The sequence below is a fragment of the Gossypium hirsutum genome, chromosome D01, assembly GCF_007990345.1.
Source record: "Gossypium hirsutum isolate 1008001.06 chromosome D01, Gossypium_hirsutum_v2.1, whole genome shotgun sequence".
Classification (NCBI taxonomy): domain Eukaryota; kingdom Viridiplantae; phylum Streptophyta; class Magnoliopsida; order Malvales; family Malvaceae; genus Gossypium; species Gossypium hirsutum.
In genome coordinates this window covers 20,425,910-20,437,903 of record NC_053437.1, presented here as the reverse complement: position 1 = coordinate 20,437,903, position 11,994 = coordinate 20,425,910, and the positions used below count along the sequence as shown (strand labels likewise).

Genomic DNA, 11,994 nt, shown 5'->3' with positions numbered 1-11,994 from the left:
AGCTAATAAATCACTAATATCTATAACCTCATGGCATGCCAACTATACCTGGACTATATTTAACATTGTTTAAAGGGGAAGTATCAATTATAACTATTATCATAGCACATATCATCACATTTTAAATATCAAGATTTCGATATCTATAAATCAAGCATGTAATAGTATTAATCATCAAAATCAAACTCATATAACATAATTTCAACAACACAATACTGAATTCATCATTTCAAGCTTTTAAGAAAAGATATGGTTACCTCGACATTTAGTTCAAATTCAGTTATACCAACTAGCTAGACAACATAACAAATAATTGAAATTGAATTATAGTAGCACAAATTGCAATAGCTATTCGCTTTTCCTTTTCCTTTGCCTTTAGCATTTCAACGTTGTCCTTAGCTACATTTGATAATACAATTTTAAAAATAATATCAGTTTCTCAGTCAAATACACATATTAACAATAATCTATTATGAATGCATTCATTCGATTTGGTCCCTCAAACCTTAATATCCAAAAACTTTGTATCTTTCAAATTTCCCTTTTGAATCAAAATCGGACTTCGTATATAACTTCAAGGGACCTCAAGCTTTCAACTTATAACATAGATTTTTTAAAATAATTTCAAAACATCAAAATAAATTGTTCAAAATTTTCATCTATTGATAATTTCAATTGATTTTCTACTATAATTTTGAATTTTAAGATTTAAAAATTTATATTTCAAAATCCAAATTTATAATTTTCGGCAATGGGACAAACAAGTACAATTTGATAATTTTTGTGTATTATTTTAGTTTCTACTACTTTTCCACTTTAATTCTTAATTTTTTACCCCAATCAATACTTAAAAAGGATGTTTTTTGGGTGACGAAAATGAAAACAACCTAAAAGTTGAGTGACCAAAATAAAAATGCAAATATGATGTGGTGTGTACAGTTAATTGTCATTAGAGATGTAATACTTGGATGACCAAAATGAAAGCGCTCTAAAAATTGAGTGACCAACTAAGTAGTTTATATAATATTTTTAAATGTTTTTAAAAATTAAAAAAATAGAATCTTATACGATTAAAATATTTTATTAATATTCTGATGGAGCAATATTGCATATTACTTTATTAAGGTACGTGGCACTATGCTATTAGCTTATAGATTAACCGATTTAAAAGTACCAAATTATTTAAAAATTTAATTATTAGCTTAGTAGAAATTGCTAAATTCAAAAATCAAAATCTATATTATTATTTAACACTAATTTAATTAAGGAAAGTACTAAAAAACCAAAATTTAAATGATTAATAAATATTATTATTGGGTGTTTTGTATTTTGATACCTTAATATAAAATTTATATAAAAAATTGATACAATATTAGGGTAGGAGATGAGGGTAACACGATTTAAATACATGCAAAACGAGTATTTGACAAAAAATTTAACCATCACTCCATTTAAGTCCAGATTTAAAAAATAATAATTTAAACTTAGAAAAGATATGCAAATGATAGGATTTGAACTTAAGTCATCAAATATCTTAATTTTTTTAAATTTTATCACAAGTTAACTAGACACTAACTCGGTGAATAAAAGTATTAAAAGATAATCTTTAAAAAGTAATAAAAAATTATTATATTGATGTTTATGTCTTTTCTTATATGTTTTAATAAAACAACTAGAAAGCAAATGCTAAAGATTGAGCCCAAGATTAATGAGATTTTTTTTCATAGGTAAGTTGATTTTACTTATGATTCAATTGTTAAATTTTTTATAATTATATTTTTAATATTGAATTTTTCTTTTACCCATTGATTTCATTTTGATAGCATATTAAATAAAGGGAATAACTTATATTAGGATAATCCTAAAAAATTTAGTTTTTAGGTTCTAATAAAATTTTGCCACATCATTAAATTTTTAAGACATAAAATTATTATTATACACCTTCATATTCAACTTATTCTCCAACTTTAATTATATCATTTTAAAATATAAGTAATTACAATTAAAAAAATCATCCATAAGTAATTTATATAATTTTGAAAGTAAGGGTTTTTTTTATCCCATAGTTTGTTGCTTTATCATTTATAAAATTTTGATATTTTTAAAAAAATTCTCAATCGACAATTTCATTTATAATAAAAACTAGAAGACAATCATATTATTAAGAAAGTCAAATTTCATTTTCTCAATTGTAAATTCAATCATTGCTAATCTTAACTGATCTTTGTGAAAAAACTTCTGCTAAATCTACTATCTAAAGCGTGCTCTCTCTTTTACTTTTCTTTTTTTTTTTACTATTTAATTATTGATGTTTGTTTATTATCTTCAGGAGCTTTTATCTGTTTTAATGTTAAAATTTTAGGTTGCAAAAGTGAAGAATTGTTTTTTTATTATACATTTTAAAAAAGTAACTATTTTATTGTATTGAATTTTGAGTAGCAAGAATTGTGTAATTTTTAAAGTTTGTATATTATTTGATTTTTATTTTAAATACTTATGTTTTAAATAATTTAATCAGAGTTGGATAATGGATTGACTATATATGGGTGTGCATAATGAAAGTTGATGATGTCTCAAATATTTATTAGTGCCTAAAAACTTTAGTTTTTAAGATCATTCCAATATAAGTTATTCCCTAAATAAAACTTCCTAATATGATAACATTTTGATTTGCGGTAGAAAAATGACAATACAAGTTGGAAAGTAATTGGAGTGCATGTTAATATTTTTACTCAAATGTATTTGCCTATTTAAATTTCCTTTTTACTCATGTTTTTTAGCTAATAGAGTATAGTTACATCGTAATTTCGTATGTCGTGCTTGGTAGTACAAATTGAAATTACATAATTACATAATTAAAATCAAATCATTGTTTGCAATATGTTAGTCTAAAAAAGTAGTAAAAAATATAATTATAAATTAAAATAACAAAAAAATCATGTAGCAGTTTTATCTAATTGCTTTAATATTCTAGATTTGTTAGGTTATTCACTCTCTAACACTTAAAACATACTTATTAATTTGTTCGTCCTTGGCCAATTTCAAATTGAATCTATATCATTAAGATTACTAGGAGGTTCTTCTTCTATGTACTCTTCAAAGTATAAATCATCGCAATTCCACCTATGAATGAAGCTATAAAGTATGCAATATATTAGCACGATCCAACCTTATTTTGATGTGAGAAATATTTTTTGTAGAATAGCCAGTGTCCTCTCAACCACATTACAAAGCTTTGAATGTCTTAAATTAAAGACTTTGTGAGCTGTCTTTAGTGCTTGACTCTAGCTCATTCTCTAAAATGGCGCTGTATCTCACAATATGGTGCAAGAGAAATTTTTGTATTTTCATAACTAACTTTGTGGAATAGCAGACGTATTTTTTAACCTATTTTGATATATGTCTCAAGCAACATTTCTTGGCACTTTAGAATTTAAGGCGTAAACCAATTTTGTAATTCTTCAATTATAATAACTTTTGGCACTTTAGAATTTAAGGCGTAAACCAATTTTGTAATTCTTCAATTATAATAACTTTTGTAAACCTAATTTGCAGCTAATTTATGTTAGGAGTCAAATAGCAAACCAAATTTATAATATATTTTTTTCTAAAATAATATTTCGATTTCTATTATTCCACATAAATTAAGTCAGAATATAATATAGAAGTTATAAGATAACATTTATAAAAAAAATATTATAAAGTGTTCAATAACATTTATAACACTTATGCTAAAGCACTCAAATACGTGTCGATAGAAGAATAATATAGAATTTATAACATACCTTCGTAAACCTAATTTGTTATTAGGTAAAAAAAATGTGTGAAATATTTAGACTTGATGTGTCTAATAGCAAAACATTTTTTATCCAATAATAAATATAGAATTATATATTTTTTAAAAAGTAAACTATTTCTTAGAAAATATTTTATTATTATAGTATAAAATAATTTGTATAAATTTGTATAAAAAAGAATTTCCCAAATTTAAATGATGCGAATTGGTAATTGGTAATTGGTTGTTTAATTACTCAAATTCTAAGTTGCGTCTTAGAAATTGGAGAGTGTTATTTTTAAAAATTCATTGACGTTTTAGTTTTTTCCAAGTCCACTACCCGGTCATTACGCAAGAAAACAGAGTGAAAATTCAGAAATTGATCATCATCTTCTCCCCTTCACACGTAGTTCAATTCTTTTCCAACTCCATTAAGCTGACGAAGACCGTTGAAGAGACAGTTTAAATCCCTCAGCTCGCTGCTCTGCTCCCAAAGACGCAAAACAAAACAAAATTAGAGGCAAAAATGCTTACTTCACTTTGCTTCGTCTTTATCTTCATCTTTGTCTTCTCCCCTTTCGCAACCCCTACCTTATTGTTCCAGGTAATGTCTATCTTTATCTTCTGCACTTATGATTGAATGTTTTGGGTCTTTGAATTTGGATGCTTTTCTGTTTTTTTCTTTCAGGGTTTCAACTGGGAATCATCCAACAAGGCTGGTGGATGGTATAACTTTCTCCAGAGTTCTGTTTCCGATATTTCTAACGCCGGTGTTACTCATGTTTGGCTCCCACCACCCTCCCAGTCAGCCGCTCCCCAGGGTACCCTCCGATTGAATTTCTTCATTCATCACATATGTATAGGTTAACTAATGTGAATGATACCATGAATGAATTTATATGTTCAGGATACTTGCCAGGAAGGCTATATGATCTTGATGCATCAAAGTATGGATCTCAGGCTGAATTGAAGTCATTAATCGATGCTTTCCATCAAAAGGGAGTCAAATGTGTAGCTGACATCGTCATAAATCATAGAACAGCCGAGAGGCAAGATAACAGGGGTATATATTGCCTCTTCGAAGGTGGAACTTCGGATGATCGTCTAGATTGGGGACCATCCTTCATTTGCAAGGATGATACTGCCTATTCTGACGGCACTGGGAATCCCGACACCGGACTACCCTATGATCCTGCCCCAGACATTGATCATCTCAACCCAAGGGTACAAAACGAATTATCAGATTGGTTGAATTGGTTAAAGACTGAAATCGGATTCGATGGGTGGCGTTTCGATTTCGTAAGAGGGTATGCCCCAACCATAACCAAAATCTATATGGACCGAACTTCACCCGACTTTGCTGTGGGGGAGAAATGGGAAGACTTTATTGATGGACAAGAAGATTTACATCGTGCTGCGCTAAAAGATTGGGTCCAAGCCGCCGGAGGCGCAGTGACAGCCTTCGATTTCACTACCAAAGGGGTTCTAAATGATGCAGTGCAAGGGAAGTTATGGCGATTAAAGGATTCCAGTGGGAAACCTCCTGGAATGATTGGACTTTTACCCCAAAATGCTGTGACTTTTATAGATAATCATGACACTGGATCCACACAAAACAGATGGCCATTCCCATCTGATAAGATAATGCAAGGATATGCTTATATTCTAACCCATCCTGGCATCCCCTCCATAGTAAGTTTTACTCTGCATTTTCTTCTTAATCTTATCATCACTTTCTTAATGAAATGAAAACTTGAGTTTCTTGCTCTGCAGTTTTATGATCATTTCTTCGACTTGGGGTTGAAGGATGAGATCAGCAAACTGGTGGAAATAAGGAATAGGAATGGGATTCAAAGCACAAGCACAGTTACTATTCGGGCTTCAGAATCTGAACTTTATATGGCATCTATCGATGATAAAATCATAATGAAGATTGGGCCAATGATGGATCTGGGAAACCTTGTTCCTCCCAACTACCAGCTTGCTACCTCAGGGAATAACTATGCTGTATGGGAGAAGAAGTGACAAATTGAAATGATAATTTAAACATTTGGATTATGTTCCAATGACTGGTCATTGTTGTATCTTTAACCAAAATTCTGGTTTTCTATATAAAGGAAAATCTAATAATGTTTGAATCATCACCGCTTTTCCTCTATTGCTTCAAATCATTTCTTCAAACATTGAAAGCCCCAATGTTATATAAAACAACACTTCAAAATTTCAAAAAAAAAAAAAACAAATTCATCATTTGATTAAATATAAATTTAAAAACATCTCATCACATATGATTGTTTAGTTAGTTTTTTTAGTAGAGAAGAAAAAATGATCTCCTACTAGGGGTAAACGTTCGACCGAATCGAATCAAATGAAAAAAATTCCAGTTAATCGAGTTGACGAATCATATTTTATCATCTTAACTCGATTTGAAATTTTCTCGAATCGAGTCGAGTGAGATGGAATTCGGATCAAATCGAATCGAATATATTTGTTCAAGTTAAATTAAAAAAAATGACTTTTGGATCCTTATAACTACCGTCACCCACCATAATCAAATTTGCCTACAGTAATCAAATTTGTTATTGATTTTCATCTCCTCATACTTTATTTATTAATATTTTATATACGAGTTAACTTTTGATTTTTTAATAAAAATTATCTTAAAGATAAAATGTGACACTGATACCAACATAAAATTTTTAACACAAATATTTTATGACATTATCAATAATTCAATTTTAAAAGAGATTTTTAAAGATTTAATATGATTAAATAATACAAAATGTAAAATTTAATTTAATAATATAAATAGTAGAATAAATAAAATTATTACTATTTAAGTTTAGAATTTTTTTTATGGATGATTTTTTATTTAGAATTAAAGGGTGAAAAATAAAAATTTAAGAAAAAAATAAAAATTTTTGAATTTTAGAAAAATAAAAAAATTTGGGATAAAAATATAAAATATTATAATTTGATAATCTATTTACTCAAATTTAAAAATTAAACTCGAAATTAAAATTTAAAAAAAAAATTAAATTTACTCGAATAATTCAACTCCTTTAATTTATTTGAAAGTCCCCCTACCTCCTACCTCGTTACAGCATCTCGATTGATAAAGAAAAAGAATTTCTCCTGATATGGAGTGAAATGATCCTTACAAGTCTTGTTATCCACATTCCTTCATCAACAACAAAAGTAAACTTTAAGGATAAGGGCAAAAGTCCCAAGTATGAGCTTGGGTAATTCATTTGGTCTCTGTTTCTTCCATTCATTACTAAAGTCACAGCTTCAAACTAAAACATTGAAATCTTCTTTACTTATTTTTCGTCAGTTACTACAATCCAATTTAAAGCCATCTGATCTCACTTTCTCTCTTCTCATCAAGGCCTCAGCTTCATCTTCCTTTGCTTCAAATTCACTTAAATCTAAGATAGAAGCCAATCAAATACATACCCATTTATTTAAATCCAGCATTATTCAACTTGTGTACGTTAAAACTGGTCTTCTTAACTTGTATGTAAATTTGGGTTGCATTGAAAATGCTCGCTTTTTGTTTGAAGAAATGCCTGACAGAGATGTGGTTGCTTGGAATGCCTTGATTTCCGGGTATTCAAAAAATTGTTACGATATTTTTGCTTTTAATCTGTTCATTGAAATGGTCAGAGAGGGGTTCAGGCCTGAAGCTGCGACGTTGGTTGGTTTGGTTCCTTCTTGCGGGAGGCTTGAGTTAGCGTTTCAAGGGAAATCTATTCATGGATTTGGAGTTAAAGCTGGGTTAGATAAGGACTCTAAGGTGAAAAATGCGCTTACTTCGATGTATGCAAAATGTGGGGACTTGGAAGGGGCAGAAATTTTGTTTGAAGAAATGGTAGAAAAAACTGTAGTTTCCTGGAATACCATGATTGGTGCTTATGGACAAAATGGTTTGTTTGATGAAGCGATGGTTTTATTCAATAAAATGAGAGCGCAAGATTTGGAAGCTAATTCTGTAACACTTATGAGCCTTCTATCTGCTAATGCAGACCCTGAAACTCTTCATTGTTTTGCTATTAAAGTCGGTTTTGTAAACAATGCTTCTGTGATTGCTTCTTTAGTTTGTGTATATGCGAAATGTGGAGATAGTGAATCTGCTGAATTGCTTCATAAGTCATTGTCTCAAGAAAATTTGGTTTCCTTGACTGCTATTGTCTCAAGCTATGCTGAGAAAGGGAACATGGATAAGGTAGTACCATGCTTTACTCGGAGTCAGATGCTCGATATGGAATTGGATGAAGTTGCAATGGTTAGCATTCTCCATGGGGTTAAAAATCCTGCTAACATTGCTATTGGACTTGCTTTTCATGGTTACGGAATAAAGACTGGTCTTTTCATACATTGTTTGGTTGCAAATGGGCTAATAAGCATGTATTCAAGGTTCAATGATATAGACGCTGTCTTCTCTTTGTTCTCTGAGATGCAGGAAAAACCATTAATCAGTTGGAACTCGATAATATCCAGTTGTGTGCAGGCTGGAAGAACTGGCGATGCCATGGAGTTATTTTGTCAAATGAGGATGTATGGACATGTACCAGATGCCATCACCATTGCTACTATGCTATCTGGGTGTTCACAATTGGGTTATTTACAGTTTGGTAAAAAGCTTCATGGTTTTATCCTTAGGAATAACCTAGAAATGGAAGATTTTATTGGTACTGCTCTTATAGACATGTATGTCAAGTGTGGAACCATTGAGCTAGCTGAACGAATCTTCAAGAGCATCAAAGAACCATGTTTGGCAACATGGAATACAATGATTACAGGTTATGGTATAGGCGGATTCGAAAATAAAGCATTTAATCACTACACTGAATTGCAAAAAAGAGGGTTAAAGCCTGATAAAATCACATTCTTGGGTGTTTTAGCTGCTTGCATCCACGGTGGCAATGTTGATAAAGGAAGAAGATACTTCCAGATGATGGTAGAAGAATTTGCCATATCACCAGGCCTTCAACACTGTGCAAGCATGGTTGCACTGCTTAGCCGTTGTGGCTACTTTGGGGAAGCATTGTTATTCATCAGGAATATGGAATCTAAGCCAGATTCTGCAGTGTGGGGAGCTTTGCTCAATGGTTGTTGCATCCACCAAGAGGTCAAACTTGGGGAATATTTAGCCAAGAAATTGTATCTTTTGGACCACAGAAATGGTGGCCTTTATGTCTTGATGTCAAATCTTTATGCTTCAAAAGGGATGTGGGATGATGTTGCAAGAGTGAGGCAAATTATGAAGGACACTGGAGGGGATGGCTGTTCAGGAACTAGCCTGATTGAGCTGACTTCATAATGTTGCCGCCAATGTCTTGCAAGAAGAACCTTAGAACTAGCTTGGACCAGGAATGATCAAATAACCTGTAACCTGTTAAATTGCCCATTGAGTAACCCAAAAAAGCTTAAAGCTCTAACTTCACATTGGCAGTAACACCCCTAAAGCCAAATGGATCACTTTCGAGAAGCTCACATCTTACCCTTCTTGAAAATCATTGGTCTGGATGGAGAAGAAGAGAGTAACGAGTTGGAAAACGAGGAATCTTGGTGGGTTTTGAAGGTTGGTAACAAAATTAAAGTGGAAATGCAGTCAAAAACTTATAGAGATGAACCTTGGTTGATTTCGTAGCAAAGGGAGTTTGGGCAATGAAGTTTTTTAGTGATAAAGTTTATAGAATCTTTGTTAGAAAGTTTAATGATTGTTTGTTTGAGAATACACATGGGTTTGAGTTTGATGATGCTAACATGGTTAAGGTTTATGGGGAAAATTTTACTGGTTGGGAAAAGCCTGAAGCAGCTGATGATTCTATCTGGGAAGATACTGAGGATGCTTCCTTGAGAATTCCCCAATCTGTGACCCAGTGACGGCAAATCAGGATCTTCGAGAGGAGTCTGAGGAGGTGGCATATGAAGGGATACAAAGCTTGGCTTTGGGGGTATTGGATCATAGTTTCTTGGTTGGTGATTCTGGTGTCCAAGTTAAGAATTTTGCAAATGGGATTCATGGCAAAGGTGTTTATGTAAGTTTTGATCATGGGAATCCAAAGAGTTCTTTGTATTTGGTGCATTTGATGCCAAAAAAGGGGCTTCTTATGAAAACTGAGATGAATGTGCTTCTAATGAGTTCTAAGATCGGGGATTCAGAAGCCTCACACAACAGGGCTTCATCAGCTGGATATTGAGACCAGAAAGATTGTTACTGAGTGGAAGTTCGGGAAAGATGGGGCTGATATTTCGATGAGGTATATCAGAAATGATAACAAGGGATCACAATTGGAACCCATCAGAAACCGCATTTTTATGACAATAGGCTTTGCTGGTGGATACAATAGACCAAAATGGGATGGTTCAGAATCTTGCTACTAGTAACCCTGTTTTGAATTGGGTATAAGGGCATCATCAGTTTTCAAGAGGGACTAACTTCCGATGCTTTGCAAGCCCTCGGAATGGCTCTACTGCTGTTGGATCTCTCAATGGGAAGATTCAGTTTTATTCAACCAATTCTATGAGACAGGCAAGAACAACTTTTCCTGACCTTGGGTTTCCCAGGACTCATGTTTATGTTACCTTTGATGGGAAGTATTTGGATCAACTGGTACCTATTTGATCCTTATTTGCACCCTTTTTGCCAACAAGGATGGAAAGACAAAGACAGGTTTTAGTGGGCGTTTGGGGAACAGGATAGAGCTCCAAGTTTGTTGAAGCTAACTCCCCTGGATTCACATTTAGCAGGGGCCAATAACAAGTTCAAAAATGCTCAGCTTTCATGGGTAAGCATGCATATCCTCTTATTCAGGTTTTAACTTCCTATTGCTTGTGCTTTTAGCTGCTGAGCTGCATTTAATATACATGATGTAGGTATTACTAATTGGCCATCTAATCTTGAAGGAAGTGCTTAGTTGGCAGAATATTACCAGTGTCTTTTTTGTTTTTTTTTTAATTTTGAATAGCTAGCTGGAGTTGTTTGATATCCTTTTGAATTTTGGTTCCTTCGCATTGCATTATTTTTTGATATGTTACTTGCGGCATTGATCCAGTATGTTATTTTATATAAACTCTGAGGTTAAGGATCTAAAAACTGATCCAGTTTGCGTGTTCCAATTGCACATGTTGCATCAATTTCATTGTCCCCTGGTGGAAACATGATATTTGGATTTGTTGCCTACGTTGTCTAATATGCTGAATCATTAACATGATTTTGAAGATTCTTCTCACGCTAGATTTGTGAACTTGGTTTTGAGGTCTACACACTTCTCATTTTGTTGCATTCCTTTGTCCAACTTGGTTACATATCAATATTAAAGCGGCTAGGCCACTTTATTCCTTGGAATCTAATTGCCTCTGCAACATACAATCAACATGCCTTTTATGCCATCTCTATCCTTAAAAGTTCTTTAATCAAGTTTTTTCAGTTCAAGTTTCATAGAGTGCACTACTAAAGGATGATGAATGGCATCAGGATTGGGGAGGGTGGAAAGGACTATAGAGTACAGAAAGACTCCATTGTCACTTAATAGATAGCGTACAATATGCTTGCAACAGTTCCTCTCCCCTTTTAGGTATCAGATTGTTGTTCTTTCCGACATTTTCTTAGTTTCATAAATGAAAACTTCTAATCATTTGTGTTGCTGCATGACACAGGTCACCAAGAACAGGAAGCAAGAGCACCATCTAGTCGGAACAGTAGGCAAGTTTAGTGTAATACGGAACTTCCAACAGGTGAAAAACGGATCTCATGCATGCTACCATATTCACGAGGGTTTGAAGAGCTGTTAGAGTCCTTAGGGATGACTCCATTGTTGACAATTGTTTTGTGCATGATAAGTTTGCAGTCACTGACTCTCATGAAGCCCCACTAGTTGTTGCCACCCCTCTAAAAGTCCGTTCGTTCAGCATTTCAAGCAGGCAGTTATTTGTTCCACTACCACTCTTCCCTAATTTGTAACTTTCCAAATTTACCAAAGAAGTCGCTGCTGCATTTGTAGAGCTTCTCAACTGTATTTTTCTTTTCACGATTGTTATTTTCCTTGTTAGATTAAGCTCGCTTGCGTGTGTATCTGGCAACACTACTAATGTAATGATCTCCCTTTTGCTAGTTAATTGTTGTTACTATTGTTTTATTTAGTTGTAAATGTAGCAGTTATGGCTTCAAAAGTGAATGGCTATGCTGGTTGATAACTTTCAATAGGTCCAAT

General features: G+C 32.7%; 3 protein-coding genes across 6 annotated transcripts; all 3 read left to right on the top strand.

Moving 5' to 3' along the window:
* The first annotated feature begins 4,088 nt into the window (after nt 1–4,088).
* On the top strand, nt 4,089–5,916 carry LOC107921118 (alpha-amylase). Its single transcript, XM_016850987.2, has 4 exons — nt 4,089–4,379; nt 4,464–4,596; nt 4,683–5,467; nt 5,549–5,916. Exons 1-4 carry the CDS (start codon nt 4,302–4,304, stop codon nt 5,798–5,800), a joined length of 1,248 nt encoding a protein of 415 aa, XP_016706476.2. The 5' UTR covers nt 4,089–4,301; the 3' UTR covers nt 5,801–5,916.
* Nucleotides 5,917–6,854: 938 nt separating this feature from the next.
* Nucleotides 6,855–11,899, top strand: LOC107922427 (pentatricopeptide repeat-containing protein At2g04860). Of its 4 annotated transcripts, none has more exons than XM_016852460.2 (3): nt 6,855–10,569; nt 11,259–11,358; nt 11,441–11,899. In XM_016852460.2, exon 1 carries the CDS (start codon nt 7,008–7,010, stop codon nt 9,096–9,098), a length of 2,091 nt encoding a protein of 696 aa, XP_016707949.2. In that variant the 5' UTR covers nt 6,855–7,007; the 3' UTR covers nt 9,099–10,569; nt 11,259–11,358; nt 11,441–11,899. The 4 variants fall into 4 exon arrangements, with proteins under 4 accessions (XP_016707949.2, XP_016707947.2, XP_016707948.2 ...); XM_016852458.2 differs by having other exon boundaries at nt 11,212–11,358; XM_016852459.2 differs by having other exon boundaries at nt 11,203–11,358.
* On the top strand, nt 9,249–11,744 carry LOC121213566 (protein CYPRO4-like). Its single transcript, XM_041086357.1, has 7 exons — nt 9,249–9,363; nt 9,662–9,861; nt 9,944–10,145; nt 10,192–10,394; nt 10,480–10,569; nt 11,441–11,518; nt 11,625–11,744. Exons 1-7 carry the CDS (start codon nt 9,249–9,251, stop codon nt 11,742–11,744), a joined length of 1,008 nt encoding a protein of 335 aa, XP_040942291.1.
* Nucleotides 11,900–11,994: the final 95 nt, after the last annotated feature.